The 21,527-nt window shown below is 67.7% G+C and overlaps 2 protein-coding genes across 2 annotated transcripts; both read left to right on the top strand.

Moving 5' to 3' along the window:
* The first annotated feature begins 8,013 nt into the window (after positions 1 to 8,013).
* Positions 8,014 to 10,807, top strand: LOC120504829 (fibrous sheath CABYR-binding protein-like). The gene is made up of 4 exons (XM_039714695.1): positions 8,014 to 8,068; positions 8,367 to 9,905; positions 10,471 to 10,564; positions 10,734 to 10,807. The coding sequence occupies exons 1-4, from the start codon at positions 8,014 to 8,016 to the stop codon at positions 10,735 to 10,737; spliced, it is 1,692 nt and encodes a 563-aa protein (XP_039570629.1). The 3' UTR covers positions 10,738 to 10,807.
* A 6,097-nt stretch (positions 10,808 to 16,904) lies between these two features.
* On the top strand, positions 16,905 to 19,287 carry NEUROD4 (neuronal differentiation 4). The gene is made up of 2 exons (XM_039714702.1): positions 16,905 to 16,983; positions 18,301 to 19,287. The coding sequence occupies exon 2, from the start codon at positions 18,301 to 18,303 to the stop codon at positions 19,285 to 19,287; it is 987 nt and encodes a 328-aa protein (XP_039570636.1). The 5' UTR covers positions 16,905 to 16,983.
* Positions 19,288 to 21,527: the final 2,240 nt, after the last annotated feature.

Raw genomic sequence — 21,527 nt, 5'->3', positions numbered from 1 at the left:
GCTGGGAGTGACGTGGGGGTGGCTGAGCAGTTTTGGGGGTCCCTGAGTCATTTAGGGGGTCCCTGAGTGTCCTTAGGGGCTTCTTGAGCATGTGGGGGGGACCCTCTGGGTAATGGGGGGGTCTCTGACCACGTTGGGGGGTGTCCTGAACATATTTGGGGCCCCTGAGCTTCTTGGGGGGGGGTCCCTGAGCACTCTGGGGGGTCCCTGGGTGGGCTGGGGCCGGGGGTGACGCGGGGACACCGCTGGGACCCACCTGGGGACGATTGGTCACTGCTCAGGACCAGGTTGGCCGGGGTCGGGCGGCGCCTCCGGATCTGGGGGGGACAGAAGAGACAACTGGGACCCCCAGACAGGGAGCTGGGACCCCCGGACACAGAACTGGGACCCCCAACACAGAACTGGGACCCCCGGACACAGAACTGGGACCCCCAGACAGGGAGCTGGGACCCCCGGACACAGAACTGGGACCCCCAGACAGGGAGCTGGGACCCCCGGACACAGAACTGGGACCCCCAGACAGGGAGCTGGGACCCCCGGACACAGAACTGGGACCCCCAGACACAGAACTGGGACCCCCGGACACAGAACTGGGACCCCCAGATATGGAACTGGGACCCCCAGACAGGGAGCGGGAACCCCCAGATATGGAACTGGGACCCTCGGCCCTGACCCCCCGGGACAGGGCTTGGGACACCGCTGTCTCCGCTGGCCCCGAGCCCGCCGTGTCGCCGTGCCCGGGGCGGTGGTGGCCCCGGTGGTGGCCCCGGTGGCGGCCCCGGTGGTGGCCCCGGTCGTGGCCCCGCGGGGACAGCGGTGGCCGGACACAGGTGGCTTTTCCATCCCGGAGCTAATTATACCCGGCCGCGGGAAGGGCTTGGGGACAGCGACACGGGGACAGCGACACGGGGACAGCGGCGGGGCCCTGCCCTTCCTCTGCGGCCGCTGTCCTTGCCCAAGGTCACCCGGAGCCGCTCCGGCCCCGCCGCTGCCTTCTGGGGGGGTCGGTGGCCGCGGGGTGGCCGCGGTGGGGACAGAGGTGGCACTGGGCACGGCGGTGGCACTGGGCACGGCGGTGGCACTGGGCACAGCGGTGGCACTGGGGACAGCGGTGGGCACGGCGGTGGCACTGGGAACAGCGCTGGGCACAGCGGTGGCACTGGGCACGGCGGTGGCACTGGGCACAGAGGTGGCACTGGGCACGGCGGTGGCACTGGGCACGGCGGTGGGCACGGCAGTGGCACTGGGCACAGCGGTGGCACCGGGCACAGCGGTGGGCACAGCGCTGACCCCGCGCCCCCTTTCCCCGCTGACCCAGTGACTGAGCGCTCCGCCAGCCGCATTTCCCAGCGAGGATTCCCTAATGAGGCGGGCTGCCTAATGAGATGCTGATGAGATGCTAATGAGGCGGGCGAGCGGCCGGGAGCCCCCCCCGCCCCTCCGCACCTCCCCCTCCTCCCCTCCCTCCTCCCTCCTCCATGCCCCATCCCTCCCCCATCCCTCCATCCCCGCTCCCTCCCGGAGCTATTTTTAGATCAATCTCCAGCATCGATCAAGGAGCGCGGAGCGATCCGGGGGCAGCGGGGACGGGGCCGGTACCGGCAGCGGGCACCGGCAGCGGGCACCGGGCACCGGGCACTGGCACCGGGCACCGGGCACCGGGCACCGGCAGCGGCACCGGGCACTGGCACTGGCACCGGGCACCGGCACCGGCACCGGCACCGGGCACCGGGCAGCGGCAGCAGCGGGAGGGCCCTGGCCTGGCCCGGCTCAGCTCGGCTCAGCAAAACCCCCCGGGATTGTCCCCGCGGCCTCGGGGGGAGCTGGGGACACGGGCAGAGGCGCAGGACAAAGGCCTGGGCCGGGCCTGGCACCGGGGGGCACCGGGGGGGCACCGGGGGGGGCTCGGCTGAGATGGGGGTCAGGGGGCTGCCCGACCTGCGGGGGGCACACGGGAGGGTGGGGCTGGACGGATCGGGGGTGACCCCGCAGGACGCAGGGACACCGCGGTGCCACCCGCAGAGGGGTGGCACGGCCGAGCCCCGTCACCGCGAGGAAGGGGAGCAGGGAGGGGACAAGGGCAGTGCCACCTGCTGCCACCGCACGGGGCCGCGTCACCCCCACCCCAGCGCCCCGAGAGGCGCTGGGTGAGACCCCCGGGGAGGGGAAACTGAGGCACGGCAGGGCAGGGGGTGCCCGGGGCTGGGCAGTGCCCGAGCCCGGCTCTGATGAGGACGGGGCTGAGGGTGCCCGGGGCTGGGTGCTGGGGGGCTCGTGCCCCCCTTCTCCTCCCTCCTGGGGACCCCCAACTCTCCCCCTCCCTCCTGGGGACCCCCCGCTGCTGCCACCGCGCGGGGTGGTGGCCCCAGAAGGGCACATTCAGTGACAGTGCCACCCTCGCCCCCGCTCCGCTGGCACCGGGGGGGTCCTGGCCCCCCACCCCCGGCACCCCCGGCTGGGAGGGCACGGCAGGGACCCCCCTCTTCTCCTCACCCCCTCAAGCCCCCGCGGGCGATGAGGGGCCCAGGGGTCTCCCCCAGACCCCCGAGTGCCCCGCAGCCCCCGGGGGGCTGGCGGTGCCCGGGGGTCCCCGGCCGTGTCCCCGCGGGGTCACCCCGTGCCCGGGGCCGTTCTGGGAGCGGCCCTGACGGGAGCAGGGCCGGGCGAGGGCCGGAGGGGCCGGGGGGTCCCGGGCTGGCCGCGGTGGCATCGCGCGGAGCGGGCACATGGCCCTGGCACTGCCACCCCCCGCCCCACGGTCCCGCGGGGCTCCGGGGACAGCGGCGGCCGCTCGGCGCGGTGGCCCCGGGAACGCCCCGGCCACGCCCCGGCCACGCCCCGCGGAGGCCACGCCTCGCCCCGGGCCCCGCGCGTGGGACGCGGGGACGGACAACGGGACACGGGGACAGACACAGGGGCAGACAACGGGACACGGGGACAGTGCTGGGGACACTGACAGACACAGGGACAGACACAGGGACACAGGGACAGAGTCAGGAGAGTGGGACAGAGACTGGGACACACGGACAGACACAGGGACAAGGGGACAAGGACAGGGACAGGGACAGGGACAGGGACAGGGACAGGGACAGGGACAGGGACAGCACCCGCCCCGCAGTCAGGGGGGGCAGTCCCACCATCGCCCCCCCTCTCCAGGACAAGGGGACAAGGCCAGCGCTCGGGGACTGTCCCGCTGAGCCCGGACCCGCAGGGACACCCCCAAAAACCCTAAAACGGCCGAGTTAGGACTGGGGGGGCTGGGGGTGTCCCCGATCCTCTGTCCTGGGTGTGCTGTGTCCCCACAGCCCCGTGTGCCCCCCAAGTGACACCCCCAGGGGTGTGGGGGGGTTCGGGGTGTGGGACAGGGGGGGTTGTGGGGCCGGGGTTCGGGGCCGTGGTTCCAGGCCGGGGGGGTTCGGGGCCGTGGTTCCAGGCCGGGGGGGCTCGGGGCCGGCCCCCCCGCAGCCCTGAGCGCGTGTCCCATCACTTATTCATGGAGCCCGAGCCCGGGCGGTGCCGGAGCTGCCGGCAGGAATCCCTAAGTAGGTCAGGCGGGGGGGGCCGCCCCAGCCCCGCCGTGCCCCCCCGCCAGCCCCGGGGGTCCCGGGGGGGCATCCCGAGGGGGCGGGGGTCGCCATAAAGGCCCTGGTGGTTTTGGGGAGGGGGGGTTCCCAGCGCTGGGGGGGGGGAGGAGAGGCAGATGGACCCCCAGCCCCATCCCGGGGCTCGTCGGGAATTTTTGGTGGGAGAGACCCCCCCGACCCCCCACCCCGCACTTCCCGAGGGAATGGGGGGGTTGGGAATGGGATGAGGGGATACTGGGGGGGGTTGTGCTGAACTGGGAGCCCCCCCGGCAGCAGCGAGTTCACTGGCCAGGCCCTGGTGGCGCTGCGGGTGCCCTGGCCGTGCTTGGGTGACATCCAGGGGACATCCTGGGGACCCCCCTGGGGACATCCTGGGGACCCCCTTGGGGACAGCCGTGTGCGGGATGTGACAGGGGGGACAGGACGGGGCCCTTCTCCCGCTCCCACCCCGGGGCGGGGCTGAGGGATCTGTCCAGGGTGGTGTCCGTCCTTCCCGGGGATCTGTCCGTCCTTCCAGGGCTCTTCCCGTCCTTCCCAGGAGCATCCTTGTCATTCCCAGGGCTCTTCCCGTCCTTCCGGAGCTCTTCCAGTCCTTCTCAGGAATATTCCCGTCCTCCCGGGGGTGTTCCTGTTCTCCACAGGAATATTTCCATCTTCCCCTGGGGTGTCAGGATCCTGGGGATTCCAATTCCTGGGAATTCCAGATCGTGTGGATTCCAATTCCTGGGAATTCCAGATCCTGGGGATTCCAATTCCTGGGAATTCCAGATCGTGTGGATTCCAATTCCTGGGAATTCCAGATCGTGTGGATTCCAGATATTGGAAATTCCAATTCCTGGGAATTCCAGATCATGTGGATTCCAGCTCCTGGAGGTTCCAATTTCTGGAGATTCCAGATCCTGAAGATTCCAATTCCTGGGAATTCCAGATCATGTGGATTCCAGATATTGGAAATTCCAATTCCTGGGAATTCCAGCTCCTGGGGATTCCAGGTCCTGGAGATTCCAGTTCCTGGGAACTCCAGCTCCTTGGGGACCCGTCGGGAGGGATGAGGGGCCAGGGGTGACACCTCAGTGGCCGTGAGGTGAGCGCTGTCCCCACGCTGGGGATGTCCCCATCACTCTGTGCTGTCCCCATGTCCCTGTCACCCCGTGCTGTCCCCCGGCCTCAGAGGTGCCATCCCAGCTTGGAAATCCACTGCCAGGGAAAACCCCTCCTTGTCACCCCCAAACCCGGGGTGGCTTCGCCGTCACCCGCTTCCCTTGGGAAGGTCGGGGACCCTTAGGGAAGTTTGGGGACCCTTAGGGAAGAGGGAAGTTTGGGGACACCTTGGGAAGGTTGGGGACACCTCGGACAGAGCAGCGCGAGGGGACACAGGGGACCCCGTGGGGCGATGTCACCCCAGCAGGGTGGCGGCCACCCCCGAGAGCCCCGCGGGGCTGCGACCCCCGGGGGACCCCGGCCTCGGCCCTTGGTGTCACCCCGGGGACACCGCGGGGGCTGCGGGGGGGTCCCACGGGGTGCAGCCCCCCGCGAGGGTCCCCGAGCCCCGAGGAGCGGCGGAGTCCTTGGAGCTGGAGGAGGAGGAGGAGGAGGGAGGAAGGCCCCCCCGGCGGGCGCGGGGAAGGAGCTGGAGCGGGAAATGTCCCCGGAGCCTCCCAGGCTTTTAAGGTTTAAATGATTCAGAGGCTCGGGCGGAGCCGCGTCCCTCCCCTCCCCCCCCGGGCACAGGCCGGGCCGGGTCACGCGTGGGGACACGAGGGACGCGGTGCCACAGCTCTGTCACGGCAGCGGGGACACGCTCAGCCCCGCAGCCGCCCCCGCAGGTGCCGAGCCAGGAGGAGGATGAGGATGATGATGATGATGAAGAGGATGAGGATGATGATGGCCCCGCTCCCCCCATCCCTTCATCACCACCCGCAGGAGTGAGCTGGGGTCTTCCCCACCCTCCTGGGGGGCACGGGCTGCTCGGTGCCACCGTGTCTCCGACCCACTCCGTGTCCCCGTGCCACCCCGTGCCACCCGGTGTGTCCGTGCTGCTGTGGCCCCGTGTCCCCAGGGTGACCTGAGATCACCTGCCCCGTCTCCCCCCGTGTCCCCCCCGTGTCCCCCCGTGTCCCCAGCCCTTGGGGACGTGTCCCCAACTCCTGGGGACGTCACTTGCACTTTGGTCGGTCACACTGGAGGGGTTGGGGACACAATAAAGTCCCCCAAGGGATGGCGGTGGCTGTGTCCGTGCTGGCGGGGGGGGGGGGGGGGGGGGGGATCATCCCTGCCCAGCCCCCACCCAGGGGACAGGGACAGCCCCCGCGCCACCCGGGTGCGAGCCCCGGGACCCGGGCAAGGAGCCACGGCGGTCCCTTTGTCGCCGGGCTGTCCCTTTGTCGCCGCCCCCGGGACCCTCGGTGTGCCACGGTGGCACCGGGAAGGGAAATCCCGGAGCATCAACAGCCCCGGGGCTTCCCCATGGCGGGCGGCCAGGCCGGGATCATCCGGGATTAGCCCCGCGGCCCCTCCGGCACCGGGGCCGCATCCCAAACCCCGGGGGGAGGGTCCCATCCCAAACCCCGGGGGGAGGGTCCAGGGAAGGGTTCCATCCCACCGGAGCTGAATCCCAAACCCTGGGGGGAGGATTCCATCCCACAGGGGCAGAATCCCAAATCCCAGTGGGAGACTGTTCCATCCCAGAGCCAGGCTGGGACAGGGATGGGGTTGGGGACACGCTGGGACATCTCCCTCCGGCTCTCCACGGAGACATCAGCAGCCCCAGCACCTTTCATGGACACCTTGGAGCCCACGGTGCTTCCCGGGAGGGTTTTAGGGGATTTTGGGGCCATTTAGGATTAATTAATCCCCTGGGACTGGGAACTTCTGGCTGCTGGAGCAGCACAAAGAGGTTCCTCTTGCCATGAGGTGTTTCTGCGAGGGCGTTTGGGGATGAACTCCCCGATCCAGGATTCCAGCTCCCTGCTGGGGGCTCTGGCTGTGCCTCCCGGATCTGCCTGCCCCAAATCCCCGCCCGGGGCACGCCTGGGCTCTCCTCACCCTCCCCTTCCCACCGGGAATGAACGGGGCTCTCTGAGCCACCAGGAACAGGCAGGAAGGTGGCACAGATCCTCCCTCGGGCGCTGGGATGATGGAAAACACCCAGGATTCATCCCTCGGCTCGGCAGCCAAGAGGAAGGATGTGGCCAAGCCGTGGGAGCCGCTTCCCACGGGAGCCGGAGCTGCTGGGGGGGCAGGGAGGGAGTGGGGGGGCTGCAGCAGGGCCCCGTGTCCTACATTTGGTGCAGGGTGCTCTCCGTCCCTGCTGGCGCCACATCCAGCCCCAATTCCATCCCAAATGCCATCCCCACCCACATCCAGCCCCAATTCCATCCCATCCCAAATTCCATCCCCATCCACATCCAGCCCCAATTCCATCCCAAATTCCATCCCCACGGACACCATGTCCTGCCCCATCCCCACAGCCATCCCTTCTCCATTCCTGTTCCTACCCACGTCCAGCCCCATCCATCCCCAATCCCATCCCCAATCTCATCCCCATCCATCCCCAATCCCATCCCCAATCCATCCCCAATCTCATCCCCACCCCTCATCCCCCGTCCCATCCCTCACCCCATTCCCACCCCACACCACCCCTGCAGGACCCAGAGCCTCTCCTGGGACACATCCCGGAATCCTCCCTCCCTCGGAGCTGCTGTCAATCAATCAATCAATCAATCAATCACTCCCCGGAACTCCGCCCACCCCATGTCACTGTGTCCAGCCCGTGTCCACTCCCTGTCCTGTCCTGTCACTCTGTGCCCAGCCCGTGTCCATTCCGTGTCACTGTGTCCAGCCCGTGTCACTCCCTGTCCTGTCCATGTCACTCTGTGCCCAGCCCGTGTCCAGCCCGTGTCACTCTGTGTCCTGGCCATGTCCAGCCCATGGTCACTCCCTGTCCCAGCTGTGTGTCCTCCATGTCCCCCCATCCCCGTGTCCCTCCATGTCCCCAAATGTCCCCTCCCGTCCTTTTCCCATCAGGTGCTGGGAAACCAGTGCTGGAGCGTGGGGGGGCCTGGGAGGGGTCCAGGGGTGCCCTGGGACACTCTGGGGTGCCCTGGGACGCTCTGGGGTGCCCTGGGACACCCTGGGGTGCCCTGGTTTGCTCTGGGGTGCCCTGGGACACTCTGAAGTTGCACCCACGGAGCTCTGGGGGGGTCAGGAACTGCCCGCGGCTGGGGCTGGGCTGGCCCGGGGGGGCTGGGGGCTAATCCGGGCTAATCCCACCCTGGCACGGGCACCTGCCCACACCTGGAAAATCCCCGGGTGCCCAGCCCTGCCCCAGCCCCTTCATAAGGGGCAGAGGCGGCTCCCGGCTCAGGCAGCGCGCTCAGCCCAGCTCTCTGTGCCCTCTGTGCCCTCTGTGCCCGTGCCCGCCGCCAGGATGAAGCTCTGTGCCGTGCTGCTGCTGGCCGGGCTCGCCAGCCTGGCCACTGCCCGTGAGCTGGGGACACGGCTGGCACCGGGCTGGCACCGGGCTGGCACGGGGGTGGCACTGCGGGTGGCATCGGGGTGGCACTGCGGGTGGCACTGTGGATGGCATCGGGGTGCCATTGGGGTGGAACTGAGGATGGCATCGGGGTGGCATCAGGGTGGCACCGGGGTGGCACCAGGGGTGTCCCGGTGGGTGCAGGAGGGAGGTCAGGGTGCCCGCGGTGTCCCCAGACTGGGGTGGGGGTCCTGGGGCTCCCGACCCCTGCCCAGGCGGGCGATGCCAGCTCTCCTCTTCCCCCGCAGGCCCCGTGGAGGAGCCGAGTGCAGAGGGGCTCCTGGCGGAGCTCGGCAACCTGCTGGACCCCGCGGAGCTGCTGGAGCCCAAGGAGGAGCCCCTGGAGCTGCTGGAGCCCAACGAGGAACCCCTGGAGCTGCTGGACCCCAATGAGGAACCCCATGAGCTGCTGGACTCCAATGAGGAACCCCTGGAGCTGCTGGGGCTGCTGGACCCCAGCGAGGAGCCCCATGAGCTGCTGGAGCCCAACGAGGAACCCCACGAGGTCGAGGATCCTGAGGTGAGCCCCGAAGAGTCTGAGGAGAGCCCAGAGGAGTCTGAGGAGTCTGAAGAGAGCCCTGAAGAGTCTGAGGAGTCTGAGGAGAGCCCAGAGGAGTCTGAGGAATCTGAGGAGAGCCCTGAAGAGTCTGAGGAACCTGAAGAGAGCCCTGAGGAGTCTGAGGAGAGCCCAGAGGAGTCTGAGGAACCTGAAGAGAGTCCTGAGGAGTCTGAGGAGAGCCCTGAAGAGTCTGAGGAGAGTTCTGAGGAGTCTGAGGAGTCTGAGGAGAGCCCTGAGGAGACTGAGGAACCCGAAGCAAGCCCCGAAGAGTCTGAGGATCCTGAAGAGAGTCCTGAGGAGTCTGAGGAACCCGAAGCGAGCCCCGAGGAATCCGAGGAATCTGAGGAGAGCCCCGAGGAGTCTGAGGAACCTGAAGCGAGCCCTGAAGAGCCCGAGGATCCTGAAGAGAGTCCTGAGGAGTCTGAAGAACCCGAAGCGAGCCCCGAGGAATCTGAGGAATCTGAGGAGAGCCCCGAGGAGTCTGAGGAACCTGAAGCGAGCCCTGAAGAGCCCGAGGATCCCGAAGAGAGCTCTGAGGAATCAGAGGAACCTGAAGCCAGCCCTGAGGAATCAGAGGAATCTGAGGAGAGCCCCGAGGAGTCAGAAGATCCCGAGGAGAGCTCTGAGGAGTCCGAGGAGCCCGAAGCCAGCCCTGAGGAATCCGAGGAACCTGAAGCAAGCCCTGAGGAGTCTGAGGAATCTGAAGAGAGCCCTGAAGAGTCCGAGGAATCTGAGGAGAGTCCAGAGGAGTCTGAGGAACCTGAAGCCAGCCCAGAGGAGACTGAGGAACCCGAGGAGAGCCCCGAGGAATCCGAGGAATCTGAGGAGAGTCCAGAGGAGTCTGAAGAACCTGAAGCCAGCCCAGAGGAGTCCGAGGATCCCGAAGCCAGCCCAGAGGAGTCCGAGGAATCTGAGGAGAGCCCCGAGGAGTCTGAGGAACCTGAAGCCAGCCCAGAGGAGACTGAGGAACCCGAGGAGAGCCCCGAGGAATCCGAGGAATCTGAGGAGAGCCCCGAGGAGTCTGAGGAATCTGAGGAGAGCCCTGAGGAATCAGGAGATCCCGAGGAGAGCTCAGAGGAGTCTGAGGAGCCTGAAGCACACCATGAAGAGCCTGAGGATCCTGAAGCCAGCCCAGAGGGGTCCGAGGATCCTGAAGAGGGCCCCGAGGAGGCAGAGGAGCTCAGCCTGGACCCGAGTGTCCTGGTGGAACTGGCAGACAAACTGAAAGGTTTGCAAACCCCTAAAAGCCCCAGGGGAGGGCAGATCTGCTTTGGGACCCCCTAAATCCCCCCAAACAGCCCCCGAACCCCCCAGGGAAGGGCAGATCTGCTTTGGGACCCCCTAAATCCCCCCGAACCCCCCAGGGAAGGGCAGATCTGCTTTAGGACCCCCTAAATCCCCCCGGACCTCCCAGGGGAGGGCAGATCTGCTTTGGGACCCCCTAAATCCCCCCAAACCCCCCAGGGAAGGGCAGATTTGCTTTGAGAGCCCCCCAAAACCCCCGAACCCCCCAGGGAAGGGCAGATTTTTGGGTTCTGCCTCTGTTCCAAGGCGGGGTCGGTGCTGCCGGGTCAGTTCGTTCCCGAGGGTTGGGAACGACCCCAAATCCCTGTCCCGGCTCCGAGGGGGAGGGAGCGGGCGGGTCAGACCCCCCCGAGGCACGGCCGGGGGGTCACAGGGGGGGTCAGGACGTGCCGGGCTTCAGCGCCACCGCTTTGGGTGGGGGGGGGGACCCCGAGGAGGGGGCGAGGAGCCCCTCGGGGTGCTGGAGCCCCCCGGTTTTGCCCCCGCAGAGGCGCAGGAAAGCGAGAAGAACGAGGGGGTGCTGTCTCATCTCATGGACGCGATTAACTGGCTGGTGACCCACCTGAGCAATCACCTGTTCGGGTGCGCACGGGGGCTCGGGCTGCGGCCCCGAGGTCAGCGCCCCACAGCGGCCCCCGGCCCCTCCCCGCGCCTGGGGGGGTGGGGGGCGCCTGGGTGGGGGTCCCAAGGGGGGATGAGGGGGAGGAGGGGGCTGGGCCGGGGCTCAGCTCCGCTGTTTTCTCTCTTGCAGGTGAGCAGTGAGCAGCGAGCAGGGCACGGATCCCGCCGAGCTCCCGGCTCGTCCCGCGGCTTTCCCGGACCCAGAGACCCCCCCCCTTGTCCCCGCACATCCCAAATAAAGCCGATCCCAAACGCCGCCCCTCGTGTGCTGCCGGCTCTGTCGGGGGTGGGGGGAAATGGGGCTGGGGTCCAGCACAACGAACCGAGGGCCCCCCACCCCATCCCCACGCCCGTTTTGGGGTCTTCAGCCGTGGCTTCAATCCTCCTCCCTCCCGGAGACCCCCGGGGATGGGAGACCCCTCCAGCTGTGCCCAGCTGTGCTCCAGGCTCCTGCACACCCCAGAGTGCAGACCCCAACCCCCAGACCCCCCTCCCTGTCCCCAAACTCCCTGTCCCTGTCAGGAGCTGGGCCCGGCCCTCATTTGGGGGGGGTCGCTGTCTCCCCAGGCTCTCCCAGGGCGGGCAGGGACAGCTCGGGGTCCCCACGGGGGTGGGACACGGGGACCCCCGAGTGGCCGGGGACATCTCGGTCCCCTCTGCCACACCCAGCACCTCCTGTCCCCTGTCCTTGTCCCTCTCCCGTCCCCCCTCACTGCGGGGGGGTCCCGGACAATCCCTGGGGACCCCCCTGGCCGTGTCCCCGGGGCCGTGGCGGGTCCCACGCCCCCTCACGATGTCCTGCGGGGGCCGAGGTTGGATTGGCAGCTCCGGGCCCCCCCGGCTGTGCCAGAGCCCTGCCCGGGGTGGGGGGGGGCGGGGGGCTGCGGTTTCCATGGCAACGGCGATGAGGCGGCAGCTCCGTGGGAAGCGGGAGATCGGGAGTGGGGGGGGCGAGCAGCTCTGTGGTTTTTGGGAGCCCCGGGACCCTCCCGAGGGACCCCGGCCCCCCCGGGACCAGCCCGACCCCCCGGGATCAGCCCGGCCCGGGTTCCGTGAAATCTCGGGGTTTTTCCCCCCAAAAACCCCCCAGGGCTCGGGGCTGAACCGGGGCCCGCTGGTTCCCAGTTCGGAGCCCGTGAAGGACATCTCGTGGCTCTGGTTCCGCTCCCCGCTCACCCCCGACTCGCTCAGCCCCCCAAGGATGGGAGCCCACCCGAAATTTGTGATTTTCCCCTCAATAAATCCCCGCTCGGAGCGAGCCCGGCCCCTCCCGGCGCGGGGAGATGCCTCGTGCCGGTGTGAAGAGCTGCCTCATCCTCACCCTCCTCCTCCTCGCTGGCTCACATCTCCCCGCGCCTCCTCCCCCCGCTGCCGGGCAGCTTTTTCCCCAAACCCGGCACTTTTCGGGCCGTTTTTTGCCAGGAAAAGGCGCCTGGTGCCAGCTCGGGGATGCGGAGCCGGCCCAGGGACGCGGAGGGGGCGGAAAATGAATTCGGTGCGAGCTCTGGGCAGGTGAGAGAATTCACAGCCCCACAAAATCTGCTTTTCCGGCTGCTTCGCTGCGGTTTTTCTGGTTTTTTTTTTTCTGGTTTTTCTCCCCAGGAAAAGGCTGTCGGTGAGCAGGGCCGGCCCGGCGCTGCCGATGTCCCCAGCGAGGTGGCACAAGGGGCTCCTGGCGCTGTCATTGTCACCCAGGGGGCACCGAGCCGGGATCAGGCTCCGGCTCTGGGACCCACCCGGGTGGGGCCACTCGGTGTGGAAATGTCACCTGTGGGCACGCCCAGTGTGGAAATGTCACCTGTGGGCACGCCCGGTGTGGAAATGTCACCTGTGGGCACACTCGGTGTGGAAATGTCACCTGCGGCCACAGCCGGTGTGGAAATGTCACCTGTGGGCACACCCCGTGTGGAAATGTCACCTGTGGGCACGCCCAGTGTGGAAATGTCACCTGTGGGCACGCCCGGTGTGGAAATGTCACCTGTGGGCACACCCCGGTGTGGAAATGTCACCTGCGGCCACCTGGGGCCTGACCTGGCCCCAAACGCCGGGAATTGGCCCCAAATAAAGGACGGAGCAGAGAAAGGGAGCGGAACCCACCGAGCCTTGGGATCGGCCGGGTGGTGACAGCCGGGTGACGTCAGCAGCCGCCGGGTGGTGACGTCAGCAGCTGCCAGGTGGTGACGTCAGCAGCCGCCAGGTGGTGACATCCAAGCACGTGACCTCCTGCAGGCTCCCGGGATGTCCCCGCCCCGGTGGCCCCAAAAGGCCACGATGTCCCCAGTAAAGGGAGGGGGGGACACTGGGGGGACGCTGGGGGGGTACTGGGGACAGTGGGGGGGCACTGGGGACACTGGGGGGACACTGGGGGGGTACTGGGGGCACCCGCCCCCACTCCGCACCCCCGAGGCCAGGGCAGGCTTTTCCCGGCTCTGAGGGCCGGGGTGGGGATGGATGGGGTGGGGGTGGCTCTGGGGGTCGCTCGGGGGGTCCCCCGGGGGGAGCAGAGACAAGCAGCACCCCGGGGTGTCCCTCCAGCCCCGTCCCCTCGGGAGCCCCCCCGGATCAGCCGGGATGTGGGTCCCGGAGCTGCAGCCTCAGCCGCACTCGGAGGAACCCATCCTAATTAATTTCCCTTCATCGAGTAATTAATGGATTTGCCTGGCAAGGCTGGGGAAATCCCCGCTCCCTGCACGGAGCTGCGCGGGCAGCCGGGGGTCCCCCGGGATCTCTTTCCTGACCCCGAAACGCCCCCCAAGCCCCCCCTCACCCCCGCTCCCGGTGTCCGCGGAGGGGCCGCCGCTCCCGGGGGATTTTCCCGGAGCTGGCGCGGGCCCCGCTCCCCGCGGGGGTGCCGGCGCCGCTCCACGCCTGGGCCGGGGCCAGGCTGGCCCAGGTGCCGCCGCGGGCCCCGGGGGACGAGCGGGGCCGTTCCGGGGGGGGCCGGGCAGCCCCGGCTGCGGAGCCGCGGGACAGGGGCGGCAGCTGGGCCAGGCCGCTGCCAAACGGGCAAAGCCGTGCCCGCAGCTCAACATCTGGGGCCCGCCGCGGCCGAGCAGCCAGCAGTGCCCCCGCCGGTGCCAAGGCCGCCGCCGCCTCCTCCTCCTCCTCCTCCTCCTCCTCCGCGTCCCGAGAATGGGGGACCCCCCTGCGGGGATCCCCCGGGGTCCCGCTGTGACCCCACGGGGCTCCGAGGGGTGCCCGTGGCCCCAAAGAGCAGCGGGGGGACCCTGGGGTGGCACCCAGGGGTGCGCCTGTGCCAGAGTCCTGTGACCCCGGGGTTGTGCTGGGACCCCAAATCCCGCCAGCACCCCAAATCCTGACCATCCAAACCCCCCGGGTAGTGCAAAACCCCAAATCCTGACCATCCAAACCCCCAGCGGGGAGCGCTGGGGACCCCCCGAGGGGCGGGGGGCGCTCGGGGGGCTCGGCTGCTGAGGCTGCGGCCAGCAGGGGTCAGCTCCGGCCCGGGGATGCGGGAGCCGCTCCCGGAGCTCCGAGCGCGGCTCCGCGTGCCCCGCCCGGGCTGATCCCGTGTGCGGGTCCATGTGTGATTCCATGTGACATTCCCTGTGTGATTCCGTGTGCGCTGCCACCTCCCCTCGGGGGGTGACACCAGGGACCCCAGCCCACCCAGGACCCCCCCTCGAGCCACATCCCAGCAGGAAAAATTCCCTCTGGGGCGGCTCCTGGGGGATTCCCGGCAGGAAAATCTCCTTGGGGGTGCTCCTGGGGGTGTTCCCCGGCAGGAAAAGCCCCCTGGGGGGTTCTGCTCCAAAAAGTTCTTTTTTTCCTGCCCCTTTTTGGGGGGTGCATCCCCCCCCTTCCCAGCTCTGGGAAACTGGAGCAGGAAAATGGGGAAGGGGAAGCTGAGGGAGGGGAAACTGAGGCAGGAGCAGCGCGAGAGGCTCACCCCGCGCCTCTCAGGTGCCCCCCACTCTGTCACCCGCTCCCGCAGGTTTGGGGGGTCAGGGGTCCCCCCGAGTGTCCCCAGCCCCTGACGCGTCCCCTCTCCAGCACCAACATTCCCACAATTTCCACCGCGGTGGGGAAATTCCCCCCGGAGCCCCCGGGTGGATCACCCGGGGGGGGTTGGAGACCCCAAAACTCAGCCGAGGGGACCCCGGGGGCAGCGCCCCTTTGTCCCCGCCGCCCCCGCGCCCCCCCCGCCGGTGCCACCATCGCTCAAAGTGACAAGCACGGGTCAGCGAGCGCTGGCCGCAGCCCCCCGCCCTCCCCACGCCCGGGGCCCCCCAGCCCCTCATTTCTCCCTAATTGCATTCCCCAGTGTTATGCAAATGAGGCGGCCCGGGCGCAGCTGCCGGGATTAAATTAGACCCCGTTAATACGCGCTAATTGCGCTTCCGCACGGGCCCAGGAATTCCAGCCGGGCCGCGGGGGCTTCTCCCGATATTTACCCTGGAAATTGCCCCCCACCCCGGGGGCGACACGGCCGGGGGGGACAGAGGGACACGGCCCGGGGGGGACACGGCCTTGTGGGGGTCCCCAGGAGTGGCAGAGGGGGGGCTCCAGGGAGAAGGGGGGCGGCTCCTGGGGTGGGCACAGCTGGAGATTTGGGGACCCCCAGCCCCGGGCACGGGTGGCACGGGTGGCACTTCTCTGGTGCCCATCGTGGGGACCCCCCCGGTGCCCACCCGGGCAGGGCTGGGGGGCTGTGCCCGTTCCTGGAGGTGGGGGGGAAAGGGGAAAGGAAAGGAAAGGAAAAGAAAGGAAAGGAAAGGAAAGGAAAGGAAAGGAAAGGAAAGGAAAGGAAAGGAAATAAGAGAAGGGAAAGGGAAAAGAGAAAAAGAAGGGAAGGGAAGGGAAGGGAAGGGAAATCTCAGCCGAGCGTTCCGGGGGCCGCCGCACCCCCGGCAGTTGCGGTCCCCCCGCACAATAGGACGGGGGTGGGGGCGCGTGGCCGGCGCAGACAATGCCCGGGGGTCCCGGGGGAGCCCGGGCCGTGTCCCCCCTCCCCCGGGGCGCCCACCGGCCCCTTTGTGCGGGTGCCGGGACCTGTTGGAGCCATCTGTCAGGGGGGGCCCGCAACAGGCAGATTTATCGGCCGCAATCTGTTCCTGCCGCCCGGGCCGCGCGCCGGGGAGGGAGCCACGGAGCCGCCTAATGAATTAATTAGTATTCCCCGTAATCCCGGCCTGCCGCGGCCGCGATTCCGAGCGCTCCCAGGCACTGGGGAAGGGTCCCGCGGGGCTGGCGGGGATTTGGGGGACAGCGGAGGGATGAGGAGGGGGTCGGGGGATGATTTTTGGGGTGTCATCCCTGTCCCCCACTTCCAGCTGCTGCCCCAGGTCCGAGGGGCTCCCCCAGTCCCCGGGCCAAGTAAAACAACCCAGGATCCCCCAGAGTTTCGGCGGGGGTCTTTTTTCACCCCCTGCTCTCCCTTCCCGGGGGCTGCCGAGCCCCGAGGTCCCTTCCCCTGCCTGTCCCCAGCTCCCCCGGGCTCCTTCTGGCTCTGCCGAGCGCTAATTACGGCCCTTCGCCCGCTCATTACCGCCACGAGGGGCTCGCAGCCCCCGCGCCCCCCCAGCACCCGGGGGGAGCGCTGTCACCCCCGCTGTCACCCCCGCTGTCACCGGGGCAGTGCCCAGCAATGAGGGGCGGGGGGTGAGGACACCCCCGGGGCTGTGGCACTGTCACATCGTGGGATGGGAGGGAGGGGGGCCCGGGGGCTGTCCTGGGGCTGGGCAAACTGGGAGGGACTTCGGGGGTGTCCGTCCGGGGGCTTTATCCGTGGGGGTCCGTCCGGGGGCTCCTCCAGGGGATCCATCCAAGGGGTCCCGTCCGGGGGTCCCCAGGATCCGGGGGTGTCCCCGAGTGCCCACCCAAGGGTCCCCAATAACAGGGGGAGTCCCCGAGCCCCCACCCAGGGGTCCCCAATAACCGGGGGTGTCCCCGCGTGCCCTCCCAGGGGTCCCCAATAACCGGGGGTGTCCCCGCGTGCCCACCCAGGGGTCCCCAATAACCGGGGGTGTCCCCGAGTGCCCACCCAGGGGTCCCCAATAACAGGGGGTGTCCCCGAGACTCCACCCAGGGGTCCCCAAGAGCCAGGGGTGTCCCCCCCGCCGGTCCCCAGCCCGGGACGCTCGGGCGCTGCCGTCGGGGTCCCGGTGGGGCCGCGGGAGGAGCCGGGCCCGGTCACTCCCCCCGTGGGAGGAGCCACGCGGGACCCTCGGCCGGGCAGGAGCCGCGGGCAGCGCGGAGCTCTCAAAACAGCCCGAGCGCGGAGCCGCCGGTGCCCGCTGCGCTCCCGGTGCGCTCCCGGTGCGCTCCCGCTGCGCCTCCTCTGCGCTCCCCGGGGCTGACCCCGCCATGTCCCCGGGCGAGTGACACGAGTGACAGCGGGGACTCGCTGCCGTGCCCAGGTAAGGGCGGACCGGCATCCCGGGACCCCGGCACTCCCCTCCGGGGGTGCCCCCGAGGGGGCTCCGCGGCCGCTCGGCGCTCCCGGTGCCCCCGGGCCGGCCCGGGGGGCTCTGAGCCCGGCCCGGGGGGGTTTGAGCGGCCGGGGGTGCGGGGACAGGGGCGGGATGGGGGCGCAGCCGCTGCCCCGGTGCCCGCTGGGGACGGAGCCGCGGTGCCGGGACCGGGCTGGGGGCACAGCGAGGGTTCGGCGACCCCCGGGCGCGGCGGGGCCGGGCTCTGGCTGGGGATGGTGGAGGAGGAAGCGATTTCCTCAGGCAATTCCCTCTTCGTGCGATTTCTTTAGTTTTAGATCGATATTCTGTAGAAAGAAAGCAAAATCCCCTTAAAAATTCCAGCGAGACTTCCAAAGGGAGAACTTTCCCTGGAAATGCTCCCCTCGAGAAGGGAACCCCAAACCCGGGGATTCCCACCCGGGATGGATCCCGGGAGCAGCGAGGAGAGAGAAGATCCGCGAGGATGGGGGGAAAGGGACCCCCGGCTGCAGCCTGAGGGGGTTTGGGGCAGTTCTGCAGCGTTTTGGGGCAGTTCTGCAGCGTTTTGGGGCAGTTCTGCAGCGTTTTGGGGCAGATCTGCAGCGTTTTGGGGCTGATCTCACCGGACCCACCCCCTTCACCCCAAAATCGATCCTTCCCCGCCCTCACCCCCCCGGTTTCCCGTCCTCCGCCAGACCCCCGGTGCTCCGCCAGGAGTTAATTGGGGCCGCGTGGTCCTTGGGGATAGCACAGCAATTAACACCCTAATCCCGCCCGGGAGCCCATCACGCATATTAAAAGTGGGATTTTCCGCGTGGGATGCTCGGGAAAGGGGAGCAGCACTTCCAGCAAAGCTGCTTAGGGGCTAAAGCTTTATGGAACGAGCCGGGGGCCGTGATGGGATTTGGGGGGGCCGATTAACGGGGACCCGGGGCCGCCACCGAGGGCAAGGGAGGCTCAGGGAAGGAAAATTTCAGAGCAGGAATCGCCAGCCCCCTCTTGTCACCCCCGGTGTGACAGTCGGGGTGGAGGGTGTGACAAGAAGGGAATAACGCGGGAATAACCCCAAAATGGGATGGCTGGAAGCTCTGGGAACGTTGCTGGAGCTCAGGGAGAGGCGCCAGCACCTCCCAAATAAAATCCTCTGGAAACTGAGAGGGAAATAGGAGGAAAAAGGGAATCCACGGGTGCTGGGAGTGGGCTGTGCCTGGAGGGAGATTTTCCCATGGCGCTGAGGGTTCTCCCTCTGGGATCCGTCCCCACGTGCCCGTCCCTCCCTTGCAGATGCCCCAGAGCTGCGCCAAGCCCTCGGACATGGCCGAGCTCGTCAGCAGCCAGGCCTGGATGGGCGACGCGCCCGCAGCCGGGGCCGAGCTGGGCGAGGGGGACACCGGGAGCGCTCCCTTCGCGCTGGTGCCGGCCCTGGCCGAGCAGCACGACAGCGCCGAGGAGGAGGAGGAGGAGGAAGAGGACGGCGAGAAGCCCAAGAGGAGAGGCCCGAAGAAGAAGAAGATGACCAAGGCCAGGCTGGAGCGGTTCCGGGCGCGGCGCGTCAAGGCCAACGCCCGCGAGCGCACGCGGATGCACGGCCTGAACGACGCCCTGGACAACCTGCGCCGCGTCATGCCCTGCTACTCCAAAACCCAGAAGCTCTCCAAGATCGAGACGCTGCGGCTGGCCAGGAACTACATCTGGGCCCTGTCCGAGGTGCTGGAGACGGGGCAGACGCCCGAGGGGAAGAGCTTCGTGGAGATGCTGTGCAAGGGGCTCTCGCAGCCCACCAGCAACCTGGTGGCCGGCTGCCTGCAGCTGGGGGCGCAGCCGCTCTTCCTGGAGAAGCACGAGGAGAAGCCCTGCGAGCCAGCCCTGCCCGGCCACTCCTTCGGCTACCAGGGGCTGCCCAGCCCCCCCTACGGCTCCATGGAGTCCCACCTGCTGCACCTGAAGCCGCCGGCCTTCAAGAGCCTGGTGGAGGCTTCCTTCGGGAGCCACCCCTCGGACTGCTCCACGCCGCCCTACGAGGGGCCCCTGACGCCGCCGCTGAGCATCAGCGGGAACTTCTCCCTGAAGCAGGACGGGTCCCCCGAGCTGGAGAAGCCCTACCCGCCCTTCATGGCGCACTACCCCTCGGTGGGCCTGGCCGGGGCCCACGGGCACGGCTCGCACTTCCAGGGCTCCGTGCCCCGCTACGAGATCCCACTGGACGTCGCCTTCGAGCCCTTCCCGCCCCACGTGGCCGGGCCCCAGCTCGGCGCCATCTTCAACGAGTAGCGGGGCCGGACGCGGCTTTGGGGCCGGGAGAAGAGCCCGGGATGGACACAGCTGGGGCAGCTCTGCAGGACGTGGCCCTGGAGGTGCCACCGCTGCTGTCCCGGCTGTCCCCAGGAGCCGCGGGAGCCGTTCTGGACTCTGAGCGGTCGCTGCTCCCCCAGAGATGCTCCCGAAGGTGCTTCCACCCCCAGGAGTCCATCCTGACAGCAGGTCCAGCCCTTGGATTGTCCAACCTCTCCCTGTGCCCCCCAAGTGGGGACACAGCCCCTCCTGCCCCTCGGGGTGACCACTGTCCCTTCCCCGGGGGGGTCATGGATTTCCCAGTCCAGCCGGGGCCGGGTGGGAACGAGCCGGGCACTTGTGGGAAACCAGCACAGAAATTCCCACCCCAGGGAGAAGCTTTTCCTTCTGACATCATGGATGGGGACAACGTCCAGGGATGGGGGGACAGTGTCCAGGGGTGGGGGGACAGTGTCCAGGAATGGGGGGACAGTGTCCAGGGATGGGGGACAGTGTCCAGGGATGGGGGGACAGTGTCCGGGGATGGAGGGACAGTGTCCGGGGATGGGGGGACAGCGTCCAGGGATGGAGGGACAGTGTCCAGGGACAGTGGTCCGCTGCCCCGTGATGGTGGCCCATCATCCATGCACATCCCAGTCCCTTGCTGGGGTCGCAGCCAGGCCCTGTGGCCACCCCTCCACCGCTCCCCTCGCCAGCCTCACCCTCCCTGTGCCCCACAACAGACCTGGGAGCCTCAGGTGGGGTCCTGCTGATCCCTCCCAGAATCCCAATTTCTTTGGGATCCTGCTGATCTGGATGGGACCCACTGATCCTTCCCAAAATCCCAATTTCATTGGGATCCTGCTGCTCCCTCCCAGAATCCCACCTGGAACAGGAGCCCCCGACCCCCTCTCCCTTCCAGGGTCTCGTCCCCTCTGGGTTCACAGCGTCCCCTCCCCTGCTCCCAGTCCTGAGCGCCAACAAAAACCTGTCTTAATTCCTGCTTTATTTATTAATTACTGTGTGTGAGGAGTCCTAATTTATTTCCTCCCGTTTTCCATGGAAATTTGGGATGTGCCCAAGGTTTTTCCCAGGCTCCTAGTGGGAATTCCCTGCCTGGAGACCTTGTGGATTTTGCCGTGCTGGTGCTCCAGGGTTATTTATTAGCCACTATTTATTTAATTTATTTCCCTCACCACCTGATTTTTTTGCTGGTGATAAACCCCAATATTTCCATATTTAATGCCAAACTCGGTATTTAACGACCATCCCATGGATTTGGGATCCTACCAGCAGCTCCCAACTCCTCTGTGCATTTTGAGACGAGCAATAACTTTTAAATGCTATGCAACAATTTTATTTTTTTGTTTCTCAAAGAAAATCCAGGCAACTATTTTTGATGCCCCACTGGCCTCGCCAGCCCGGTTGGCCAAAATCTCCCTGGTTTTGTATAAAGTTGGAAATTTGGAGATGATTGGAGGTCCCTGCCCAGCCCCCGGGTCCGGGGGCTTCTTCCCTTTTGTACTGGAAATGTTTTATCCTTTTGTAAAGAGAGCGGATTTGGGGTTTTTAGCTCAAATAAAGTCGTGGTCTTGTTTCAAGCAGCTTCGCCCTGGGGCTGTTGTCTCCTTTTTTGGGGGGCTGGGGTGAGGGTGGGGGGTGCCAGAGGATCCGAGCCCCCTGTGCTGGGGTCCAGCCGGGACCCCTGACCTTGGAGCAGGGCTCTGTGGGTCTGGGGGTATTTGGGGTCACAGGAATGGGGATTCAGGACAGCCCTGGGGGTCCCAGAGGGATTTGGGGTCCCAGGAATGGGGAAGAGCAGAGCCCTGGGGTCACAGGACTGTTTTGGGGTCCCAAGAATGGGGGTTCACGACAGCCCTGGGGGTACTGGAGGGATTTGGGGTCCCAGGAATGGGGGTTCAGCCCAGCCCTGGGGGTACCGGGGGGATTTGGCATATCAGGGAATGGGGCACAGCACAGCCCTGGGGGTCTCAGGACTGGTTTGGGGTCCCAGGAGATGGGGCACAGTGCAGCCCTGGGGGTCTCAGGACTGGTTTGGGGTCCCAGGAAATGGGGTTCAGAGCAGCCCTGGGGGTACCGGGGCATTCGGAGAGCTGAGATTTGCCCCAGTTGCTGCACGGAGGGGACACGGCCGTCCTGACTTCACCTCATCCCCTCCCCCGGCTCCCTCCGTCCCTCCCCAGCTGCGCCCCTGTCCCCCCCCCCGTGTCCCCCCGTGT

The sequence above is a fragment of the Passer montanus genome, unplaced genomic scaffold, assembly GCF_014805655.1.
Source record: "Passer montanus isolate IOZ18808 unplaced genomic scaffold, ASM1480565v1 scaffold303, whole genome shotgun sequence".
NCBI classification, from domain to species: Eukaryota; Metazoa; Chordata; class Aves; order Passeriformes; family Passeridae; genus Passer; species Passer montanus.
Note: the sequence above shows the minus strand (reverse complement) of the source record. Positions and strands in the feature narration are given on the sequence as shown.